Source organism: Malus sylvestris, chromosome 5, assembly GCF_916048215.2.
Source record: "Malus sylvestris chromosome 5, drMalSylv7.2, whole genome shotgun sequence".
NCBI classification, from domain to species: Eukaryota; Viridiplantae; Streptophyta; class Magnoliopsida; order Rosales; family Rosaceae; genus Malus; species Malus sylvestris.
The window spans coordinates 38,628,414-38,640,377 of NC_062264.1; the positions used below are offsets into that span (position 1 = coordinate 38,628,414).

General features: G+C 37.1%; 1 protein-coding gene across 4 annotated transcripts; it reads right to left on the reverse strand.

Annotated features, from left to right (window-relative positions):
• Positions 1-101: 101 nt before the first annotated feature.
• Positions 102-8,785, reverse strand: LOC126622061 (vacuolar sorting protein 3-like). 4 transcript variants are annotated; one of them, XM_050290716.1, is made up of 15 exons: positions 8,511-8,781; positions 6,850-8,028; positions 6,458-6,733; positions 5,712-5,908; positions 5,444-5,582; positions 4,330-4,602; positions 4,116-4,188; positions 3,588-3,636; positions 2,744-3,032; positions 2,474-2,529; positions 2,245-2,313; positions 1,968-2,079; positions 1,670-1,759; positions 1,285-1,455; positions 102-837 (listed from the first exon to the last, which is right to left on the reverse strand). In XM_050290716.1, exons 2-15 carry the CDS (start codon positions 7,978-7,980, stop codon positions 745-747), a joined length of 3,018 nt encoding a protein of 1,005 aa, XP_050146673.1. In that variant the 5' UTR covers positions 7,981-8,028; positions 8,511-8,781; the 3' UTR covers positions 102-744. The 4 variants fall into 4 exon arrangements, 3 of the variants coding, with proteins under 3 accessions (XP_050146673.1, XP_050146671.1, XP_050146674.1); XM_050290714.1 differs by having other exon boundaries at positions 5,441-5,582; XM_050290717.1 differs by lacking the exon at positions 6,458-6,733 and having other exon boundaries at positions 5,441-5,582; positions 8,511-8,783.
• Positions 8,786-11,964: the final 3,179 nt, after the last annotated feature.

Consider the following 11,964-nt stretch of genomic DNA (forward strand, 5'->3'; position numbering starts at 1 on the left):
TTTACTAAATATTTGCCACATTTTTAAAAAGCGAAGTCATCTAACCAAACCCTAAAGTGAACCGCTCGTCTAATAAGTAACATCATAAAACAACTTCCAACTTAACTTGGAAATTCCCTTCGTAAGTAGTAATAATAGCATCCCATTTTTTTTATCAAAATTTCTTGAATGTAACAACATTTTTTACCACAATTTACAAATTCGTCAAGATCTCCTGAATGTAACAACATTTTTTTATCACGACACCGTATTGAACTCACAAGCAGAATCCTGATCCCTCCTGTATGTATGACGAACTCTTGGTCATTTCAACCCATGTCATGCAAACTCACAGTATTATTCCTGATTCCGAGCAGGAATGGATTTGCCGGATCTCAAACTTCTAAACTACGTGTTCCTCGAGCTTCATCAGGTCACAGACGATCATGGTAATGATGATTCATGCTTGAAGTTTTTCCCTATCATAAAGGTGGTCGTGACGATGATTCTAAGAAACACGTTCTCCACGTGAAGATCATAATGGCTGGAGCGTCCCTTACCGAATACTAAGCTACAAAATTGGGGCCTCGGTCTAACAGGACGATTGCAGAATCTTTCACCCCCGAGCTTCAGCACTGTACTTCGTGATGACTTTTTGAGTTGCTATGAAACCTGATCCTGAGCCTCAAAGAAAAGCCATAGAGCATGGACTCAAAGACGGACCAGCCCCACTCTTCAATTTCATCATTGCTTCACCATTTTGGATTACCTGGTCACAAGCCAACCCGGTTTCACTAGGACATCTTGCTTAAAGTTGCGACCAGTTACTGATGTAGACTCACCCTGACGACGGAAACACTGCACAAGAAAGGATGTTAATATAGAAAAAAACCTTATTACTAGCCATGAACAATTAACATAGAGTGCCATTAGAAATAGATCCGCTTAAGAAATTTAAACTGGAAGGTTGTATAATCTTGTTGCATGTAGCAGGTCCCCATGCCAGTTAGCCTTTATTTTCCTTTCTTATCGGTATCAAGCCATTGTCATAATGTTTATTAATTAAAACAATTGTTCATTCTACCACAAATGATTCCTGTGTCTCAACAGCGAACCAGACGAGCAACTTAGAAATAGTACAATACCAGATTTTTCAGCTAAAGGAAAATCGAAAATATATAAAATAAAATAAAAAAAGAGTGGGGGCTGTCTTGTTAGGCGTTCTTATTTTTTATGAAAGATGGGACTATCGAAATTAAAAAAGAAATTATCCTCAGTGTGTTATGAAAGGCCAGTGTTACCAACCTTGTAACAGACTATGGTGTCATCTGGGTACATAGCAAAAAGTTTAGTTCCAAGGCGTGCATGACAAGAATCACAAAGGCTTTCATCATTGATCTGCACATGCCTTGACTTTTCCTCCAGTATTGCTAAACTTGCATCAGTATCTATGGCACGGGACAGATTGTGCACAATCTGAAAAGCAATTAATGTATCGGCTCAATAAGAAATGAAAAGCACAAAATATGGCTACATGCAAGAAACTTCAGAAAAAAACAGATTCACTAGTTTCCTTATGATATGGAGAACATAGCTCAATACCCACAAAAAAAGAAAACCAATGAAAGAATGAAAAAATTTCACAATCTTAAGCCAGAATGACAAAATCTCAAACACAAACGAAACTTACCCGTCCTTGACGGTGATGATGAAGTCGAGCTCTCAACATTCTTAATATAGTCTCACAGGCAAGTTGAAGAGGCATATCTGGCGACAATCTCTGCAACATCAAACCAGATTTTTCGCACAGAACATGACAAACATCAAATACTTGGCAGGGTCCCCAGCAATAGAAATGTGCTTTTAGCACACAAGTAACTCAACAAAAGTGTGCATTTGTGTGAACTTCGATTTTTCTCTGGTACCCACCATATCCCAAAAAGTTGTGTGTGTGAGAGAGAGACAGAGAGAGAGACAGAGACTGATACCTCTAAAACTTGCAGAGGATCCAATGATTCCCCGTGATTGTGGAGTAGGCGAACAGCAGCTTTAAACATAGGCTCCTTACCATCTTGTGGATCCAAATACATATCAAGTAACCTGAGTTCTCAAAGAAAAAAACAAATGGAAAATAATCAAGAGGCAATTTTAGATACATCAGAGATTTACTTACAAGTGTCTATAGGTGTTTTTGTGTGCTTGTCACATGTGGAGAGCGAGAGAGAGAGAGAGAGAGAGAGAGAGAGAGAGAGAGAGAGAACCAACTGCATATAGACATCTGGTCTCCCAATCTCAGCACAATATTTGTCAGCAGCTTCACTGTTTTCCAGCTTCCTGAAAAGCCATTGTATACTAGTTCACACATGCTGAAGTTTGCACATAGAATAATTATTGTTTCAAAGTGCGGATGCTACTGATATTTAAAATGATACCCAGCTGAAGTGGTAATTAATGTTATTATTGTGGATATTTTTGAAACCAAAATGAAACTTACAATGCTAAAATTTGGAGCACCAATGCCTCTTGCCCTAGTTTCTTGTAAAGAATAGCCTGTTGAATAAATTAAGAATCAGAGATGAGCAGTTGCAGCATCAAACAACCAAGACCGGTCATTTTGGCACTACAAAATTATCAACTGCCATCCATGATTGGCCCAACAGCTAATAAAATAAACTTAAATGGCTCAGAGTAAATAATCAGTATATTCAGATAGCCAGGTTCAAAGCAGAATTCAAGACAAGGTCCATAAAGGGTTACGACAGACCTTCTCTGACCACAATTCTGATCCCTCGATCAAGTCAAGAACCTCCTCTGGGTCATACAAGTCTGAAGACTCCAAAAATATCTGCAGTCTTTCCCGAACAGGACTTTGAAAGATTAAACTTATTCTATTATCTGAAATGTTTGTCTCTTGTATTCTTCGAGGATCAAGGTTTTGGGAGGCAATTTCTGCTTGAAAAGCTTCAATTGCTGACTTGGCAAGTGAGAGAGCATATAACGTGTGGAACTGACTGTCACTGTATTCTTGATCTTCAATCAACCACTGAAGATACCTGTGTAAATAAAGAGTTAAAACTCAAGTATATGCAGTGAAGGTCACATCACATCAAATAAGGAAGAAACATTTGTTTTTCTTTCTGATAAGTAATAAGTACATATCACAGTAAAGGCAATCAAGGAAAAATTAATATGGCAAATGCATTTGACAAAACAAAAGGCACCCTGGAACAGTAAGATACAAAGAATAGCACTTTAACGAAAACACTAGGTAGTTTAGCATGGTTGCATTGTAGTATTGTACTGTTATAATGGTAATTATAATTGAAAAAATGTCGTCATATTTTTTAAGATTGCAAAATCATATTCAGATCAAGACAGCAACTTGAACCCATATGCGGTTAGAATGGATGAGGATTATCAGACTCCCACAAAACAACCACCCAATGTAGTAATATTGAGATAATGTAAGCCAAAGAAAATGGACTTCTTTTAATTACAGATGTGTACATTTTACTTAGAAATCTCCAAAAGCGAAACAATTATATGATACAGGTGGTTAAATACAATGAACATGGGAGGCTGTACTGTGGTCTATGTAATTGACATACCTTTGAAAAATCTCTACCTTCTTTGGATCAATAGCTGCAATAACTTCATCTGCAGTAAAAGAGAATTTCTCAAATAAATTAAAACTGTTTTAAGCATTATTGATAACCATTTGTTAGCAGCATAATACATTAATATAAAAGGCTACTATTTTTTTAAAACAAACAAAGGACAAAAAGCTGATAACAAAATAAAGTTTTGAATTGTTTTGATGCCCACTTCAGAGAGATTTTCCAAATGGACACATTCTGGCATAGTTGACCAATGGCACAGACATTAAGGTGCACACTTCTTATACATCACTCACCTTACAACTGGATACTTCCCTTGTGCTTTGGTGCCTTTTAGGTCAATTGAATACTTTCAAATTTTCCCTCCAGAATTATTAATACTGAGATTCTTTCCTAAACAAAAGACGTCATTTTCTACACATGTAGGAACTTCAGGTTTGCTTAACTAAGAAGACTGGGACGCAAATGGTAACAAAAAAACACACATCAACCAAAATTCACTGGGAATCAAGGACCCACCTGGTGGAAGTTGATTAGTTCTTTTCTCTGATGTCAAAACCTGAACTGCAAAAACCTGGTTGATATCTGCAACCTAAAAATACCAACCATCTCCTAATTAAACATTGGACTTGCGAAGCACAAACTGTAAGATTTCTCAAAAAACTTGAAAAAATAAAACAAGATAAACCATCCAAGATAAAATAGGAACAACCCTGCAGATATTAACACGTACCCATCCAAGATGTTGTAGAACAAGCGCTGGATCAGATGACTCCTCGAGAAGCTTTGATGCCTCAGCTGCAGCAGTCTCCTTACCAGAGATGATACTTGTACCACCATCCTGTGAGCCATTCTCCAACATGGGGTCTTTCCAAAGGCCAGAGGAATAATTTCTTGCCAAGATGTGCCAGATACCAAGAGCCTTTGAGCTAATTCCTTTACTTGCATATAGGAAGGCAAGCGTTCGTAAATGCCCAGAGTCATCTAACAAAGTTTCCAACTCTTCCTGCACCGCCCATGCAAGTTCTACAGTCATCCTTCAAGCAGGCTCCAGACAATAGCCTCTGTTTTGCAATGCATGGGACAGTGCATTGTCTTGAGGCCTATAAAGTATATTCTCTTGATTCCAAAACCAAACATAATATAATGTCTTCAAATCAAGGACATGTTGCATGGTACTCACAATTTCTACCATCCTATGGTGTGCCCTTTCTAGTTGGTTAAAATCCCAAAACCGTCTTTCAGAGATTAAATCTAATGGTATTTCGACCCAAAATTGCAACTTTATTGTGGTGCAAATTGAGGGAAATTTCTGTTGGATTTCTCTTAGCATTTTATTCAACTACACTAACCATCAATCCCCTTTTCTTATCCAAACAATCACTATATCACTTTCTCCGATTCATATTCTGGTATAAATGATTAAAGAATATATCCTAGTCCTAGAGTAGTTGGAATCAAATGGATAAATAGGGTCTACAATGAGAACACAACTTTTTTTGTGTACAGTTTTATTAATAGTTAATGTACTCGATATTTTCAAGCTTTTCTCAAGACACCATCTGATAACTTTTTCATCCATTTCCATTGGTACTTAACCTAAACAAAAACCAAAATTTTGGGCACTGGATCATATATAATCTTGTTTTTTGTTTTTTTATTCTAAGTATTCAATTACAACATGAACCATTCAAATTTAGGAATTATAACAGCAAGAAGACTAGAAATACTGCAGGATGGAAACAGGTACTCCTGATTTAGGAAAGTTGTAAAAGCACAAATGCTTCGGCATGGTAAAATGTATATATGAGAGAGGCAAACAATAAAGAAACAAGAAAACATACCACAACGCAAGAATTCATTGATGATGCCAGCTTCTCCATGTCATAAACATTATTCAAAGCTCTGTAGAGGTACATTAATAGGGTGTCAACTCCCTCCTTCACTGATGGAGTCAACTCTTTCTCACAAGACACCTCCAAATACCTGTAGCAAGAATGTACATTGAAAACCTTATTATAATCCAAGTACAAGTTAGTTGCGAAATTAAATAAAAAGAACCAACAGAAATCAAGATAATAACATTTAATGAGTAACCAGAAGTGATGTAGTCACCTAGTAATTGATTTGATGGCAGACTCCAACAATTTATCCCTGCTTGGAGGGTTCAGGAGAAATGTATCATCTACCACAGTTTCTACACCTGCTTTCCTAAGAAAGATTGCTCTTTGAATTGCCATCAACCCGTCATCTACAACATCTTCCAGGCGTGCAGGGGGCGGATGCAAACCCCAATAACGGTTTCTAGGAACCTAAAAATGCGAGTTCAAATACTATGATTACAAAATTCAGATGGCTTAGCAGCACTAACGCATGGAAATAAGCAAGCTGATAATAGAAGTACTTATGTTCGTGCTAAATGCATCATAACTGCAGGCCAAAATTAAATTTGTTTTCAGATGGAATTTCTTTTGGATGTGTGTTTTTTATGACTACTACAAAAGCACAAGATAGTTCTTTCACAATTGTTCGCATTCACAATGTAGTATTGATTGTTACATAAAATGATATATTGAATACCATTATGTGATCTTTCTTGAACTACACAGTGTCTATGTACTTTTTTTTCTTAGTAATCTAACATTCCCAACAAAATACAGCAAGAATATTAGCCTTGATATTCTAATGAGTATCACACTGCATGTCCTGATTTCTTACACATTTTGATGTGCAATTATCTTTTAAAGAAAACACTCCTCTCGTTTTTAATTAAGGTAGAGACAACATATGTGAGTCTTATTTATATAGGATGATATTATATGTGATCTGAATACCCTGATTACGAGCAAAAAATCCCATACCAATAGTGACCATCGATTTGGATCTCTCATTATGAATGGAAATACTTCAGAAGGCTGCATTGTCTCAGACTGCAGAAAGTGATTCACTGCTTCCTCAAAATGCAAGTCAAAAAGTAAGAGAAACCCCACTTGAGCATGAACAAATGAGAGCATATCCTTCGATAGTTCACCCTCACACTCAAGGTCCTCCACCAAGGAGATGGCCTCCTTGAAGTTCTTTTTTCTCAATAGATCTTTAATTTGTTCTTCAGAGGGTAATTTCCGATAGCAAACAATCTATAAATTTGCAACATGGAGGGCAACAAATAAAAATCTTTGTTTTGTTCATGTCTGTATTCTGAAATGAAGCTAAAGAGAGTAAAAATAACCATTGGATCGATATTTTTCCATACCTTGGTGGGGGTTGCAACAACAAGAAGTTTTCCACTTCCATCTTCCTCATCTGCAACAATGCAAGGCCCTCCTACCCCTTCACCACCAAAAGTGATCATCTGAATACATCTGCCTGTTTTCTTATGATACAACTCCAGCTTTCCATCCCTTGCAATAACCACATATGAAGATATCTCCCCAATAGAATCCAGGTCACTATGGAACACCAAGCTACCACCAACTGGCTGCCCATGTGCATTAGCTATGATACCAACATTGTCCACCAACAAAAGCACATTCCATTCTTTACACAACAATTTAAGCCGTGGCAGACTACAAGCATCCGGCAGCGAAAATATTACACAACTTTGTCCGGTAACACATGAAAACAAACTATATCCATTAACCGTACTGACAATTATTGAACCATTGAGCCATACCATGGTCATAACCTCATCGATACACTGAATTTCCTTGAGAATTACAAAAGACCCATCATCAATGTCTTGGTCACTTTTACCTACTCTGTTGCTCAAAACAAGCTCTACCAATACCAATCTTTTACCAATAACAACAGAGAAAACATGATGGCCTAAACGCTGCTGCGCAGTTTCTTTCGTTTTCAAGCCATTTGCTCTGATCCCACTTCCCAACTTTTGCAAAAGCCGCTGACTTGTGCTTGTATACTCTGACGAATTACTAAGACCTGACAAATTCGAGCATTCTGATTCACTGCTTCGCAACCTCCTTGTGATGACAGAAATTCCTCTCAAGAAACTCAATCTCTTCAAGGGGTGTAACAGAAGCGAATCAACCAAAAACAGAAACCCGTCTAAAAGTACCAAAAGCTTCTTAATCTCACCAAATACTTGGATAGACTCCACTGAGGTATTGCCAACCAAAACCTTTCGCAAAAAGGAAATGTTTTGTGGGATTGAAGGGTTGTTGGAAGGATCAGATGGGGATTGATCATTAGGATTTACAGAGAATAAAACTAAGGTTCCAAACTGAGTACCAAGGTAAATTAGACATTGGGAGTCGGAGACCGTGGAGATAGCAAGGGATGTAACTCGTGCACGAGAGTGGTCGGAGAGGTTGAACAATGACAGTGGCTCAAGGACAGTGCGACCTCTAGGTTCAGGCTCAGCCATGTATCAAAGGGCTAGTTCTCGACAATGAATATTACAAGATCATACACCCTGAAATTGCACGTAACTCAAAACTAATTACAATGCTCAGCACTATAATCCATCGAGCTATATAGCACAAAAACGTAAGTAGACTATTACTAGAGCTATTACAGCAACCCCAAGTCGAAAATCGCTTGAATTGCACGGGTAAACAACAACCCGATTATCGAAATGTCAGCATTGTTCAACATATTTTCTACATAGTGATAATCCACAAGACCAATTCAATTGCAGCACAAATTCAAGCTTTCATGCATTAGAATAAGAAACAAAATTTCTCACTTTGTCAATCACTAAAATATCAACACCAAAACTAATGGCATCCCCCCCCCCCCCCCAACCCCAATTTCCGTCAACTTAAAAGACCCAAATCCGCGAAAAAGTGTCCAATTTTCTTCTATTTCCACACTCTAATTAATCATTTTGTGTAGGTCGAACTGAATTTAAAAGAAAATAGCAAAAAAGATGATAATTTAAGAGAATATTCATACTTGAGATACTAGATGACGGAGATCGCAGGAAGTCGACGGAGCAAGGCGGAGCTTGCCGAAGCTTCTCTGGTGGTGGGGAAATGCCAAAACTGTTCGCAAGTCCGATTCTTTCACCTAAGGTTTAGATCCTATTCGGACACAATCCATGCGGACCCTCGGCGATCCCTTAATTCTCACCGTTCACAATAGAACGAACGATCAGGGATTAAACCTCATTTTTTATTAACTCCTCGCTCACCAAACGTCAAAGTTGTAATGTTCTTATTTTTTATTTTCTTTAACGTCATTTTCTATAGGTTATATCTCCTCCACCACCCTTTGTTCTCTCTCATTTTATTTTTAGAGAAATGGTTTTTGTTTTAAGCAGTGGCGGATTTTCAAGATCGGGGAGTCTCAACATAAAAGTTAAAAAAAAAAATATTAGACTAATTTGGTTCTATATCATCATTTTCTATTAAATTTGGTTTATTAAATAAATCAAAATTAATCTCAAAGGTAATAAAACAAACAAATTCTCCTTAGCAACATAACGCAATTAATGACTCTACAAAGATAAAATTTGTTAATGTAACATATATATTATTAATTGGGAGTTGGGATTATAGTCTAGGATTAAAAAACTTATATGAATTTGGAAGAAATAAAATTAGGCAGCAAAATGCGATAGAACAGCAAATGGTGGTAGGGAATAGGGTAACTTGGGTTTAAAGTTGGAAGGTTGTGACGATATATTGGGGCTGGGAGTTCTTAAATATAATTTGGGGATACTGGAAAAGACCAAAGTTCTCGGACTCTATAGAGAAAACAGAGATATTTTAATTTTTAAATTTTTTATAATGACCTGGCTCAAAAACGTTGCCGTTTTGGCTAGGTCTTTTAAAACAAAAATTAAAAACCTCTTCTTCTTCTTTGTTACAAGCACTGCTGCCTGCACATCCATGGAGGCAACAAGCCTCTCCACTGCACCTGCCCAAATTGTTGGAGGGTCCCGAAGGTCGATCACAAGTGTTTCTTCGAGCTTCCAAAGGGTCCCGGGTCCCTATATGGATCCGCCAGTGGTTTTAAAGTCCAATATATGAGATTAATGTTGGGAAGTGGTGGTGGTGTTAATTTCAAGGGTGCACATTTTCTTTTACTTTTCACAGATCTTTGTTATTTTTTGTCCATTAATTTTCATCAATTTATTTAATTTGACAGTTTCAAATTGAAAAGCGTGTGTGAATAGTAAAATAAGTGTGTAAATAGCACCACCCAATTTCCTTTTTCTTTCATCGTATTGTTGATTGAATTTAATAGTATTCAAATTTGTGGAAATATCAATAAATGTATCAATATCAGTATTGGTTGTATTCGATGGAAATGATGGAAATTTGCTAAAAACGTGGAAATTTAAAATGAAACTTATCAAACACTAGTTTGGACAAAATATAAAGAGTTTCTCTAATATTTAACTGATACGTAGGAAATACCGACAAAATCTATCGAAATTAGCCGAAACTTAAGAGCTTCTTCAATATGAGGTCTTTTTGTATCTTTCTCTGATTTTTTTGATATTTTACGAAAATATCGACCAAAAATTTCAAACACTGCATATGATTGAGTTGCGGTGCACCCCTTTAATCTTTATATCATGTCAAGTTACTAACAAATAACCTGTTAGCGACTAGTGAAAATTACTAATTAGACAAGTAAAACTTGTTTTGTTTACACATTAATTATTATTAATCTTGTTGTTAGAATTTTGTTTTGTAATTTGGTATATTGATTGAAAGGAAGCATTCAAGACGTTCCCGTGGTTTTTCCCTCTCATGGGGATGAACACATAACAATAGTCAATCACTGATGACATGGCTCAGCTTGGATGTATGCAGCTGGGTGATGGAGTGAGTCCCGCAACGACCACGTATACAGATAGTAGAGAAATTGACGAAAAAGTAAACAAAAGTATGATATTGGAAGGAAATTATAAATTAGTTGGATAGCTAGTAGTAAATCGCATAAACTACTCATTGGGTTAGGGACTCTTTCTAGTCTTCATATGTGAATGTTCTTCAACAAGCAAAGCATACGCCAACACTCCTCCCCGTAAGTGCAGTCTCTCCAACACTGAACCGGATCCCCTCCGGATCATTCAAAACTGAGCCCACTAATCAATGAATCCGGGCAGGGCCAGCCCTAAGAATTTGGGGGCCCTAGGCGAGTCTTCAAAGTGGGGCCCTAAAGTTCGCAAACCTCCGACTCTTTATATATTGGTATGTAGTAAAAAGAATTCGCTAATTACATAAAAAAATTATTTCTTTATCGAATATCATTAGAAATTAATATCAAAAGAAAAAAAATATACTAATTTTACTTAATATTACATGTCACATGTCTTTAGACGCAAATGCACTAAGTGTTTGCAATCAAGAGTCTAAGATTGAGTGTGAAAAGCAATAAAACTTGATGATCAAGACTGTTGATTCATGAGAGTAAAAAACAATAAAACTTGATTGACGAATATAATAATTCAACAACGCCAAGTGGCTCTCTTGTGTTCTTTCTAAAATCAACACACTAGCAAATCAAATTTTAGAATAACCTAGTTTAACAAACAAATCAACACACACTAGTGAATCAAACGTTAGTGTGTGCAAAGAGGCTAGTGGTATTTTAAATGATTCACTATTTTGGGATGCTCCATTTATATGTATAGATATAGATATGGAGTAAATCCCACCCTTTCTATGATTTTTTTTTTTTTTATGGGTTTGTTTTTGGAGGTTACTTTGAAAAGCAAAAGGAAAAAAAAATGGATTTGGCCGATTGGGACCATTAATTTCATAGATTTGAAAAAAGCAAAATCTAATGCCTACAAGGTGTTTCGAAATGCCCACCCCAATGAAAACGGAGTGGAACCGTTTCCACTGCTCCAACGAAATAATTGTGATGTTTCTTACGTTTTCTTTATTTATATTTTATATACAGGATGTATAAGAAAATTTGGGGCCCCCCAGACTTAGGGGCCCTAGGCGACTGCCTACCCCGGCTACCCTCAGGGCCGGCCATGAATCCGGACTATTGAAATTTGATCAAACAGCTACAATTATTAGACTCAGTTTTGAAGGATCCGGTTCCCTCCAACACAATGTGGAATCCCACAACCGCTGCAAATAGGCCATGACTCAAAAGAAAAGGATAATACAGGTACAAGGCCAACGCAAAGTAATGCAAACAAGCCGAAACAAATTGGGGAAACCCGATGAACATAAGGCCCATCCCTGGAACCAAAAGGCCAGAAACCCCAATTTCTATATTGTAAAGACATTAAAAAAGGACGATAGAAGCCGAGAAAATGAGGGGCGATGAACGTTGAAAAAACATGTCACCAACTCTCAAAACGAAGGAATGAGTAGGGTTCGAGGGCGAGAAAGCGAGGGGCGATGAACGTCGAAAAAACATGTCACCAGCTCTC

What these genes read in the sequence shown, in the direction of transcription:
- LOC126622061 (XM_050290714.1), bottom strand. Translation starts at nt 7,980, where the DNA reads ATGGCTGAGCCTGAACCTAGAGGTCGCACTGTCCTTGAGCCACTGTCA. An exon ending in CAATGAATTCTTGCGTTGTG is followed by an intron (nt 4,603 to 5,440) that starts GTATGTTTTCTT and finishes TGGGCGGTGCAG; the next exon opens with GAAGAGTTGGAAACTTTGTT. An exon ending in ATCATCACCGTCAAGGACGG is followed by an intron (nt 1,456 to 1,669) that starts GTAAGTTTCGTT and finishes ATTGCTTTTCAG; the next exon opens with ATTGTGCACAATCTGTCCCG.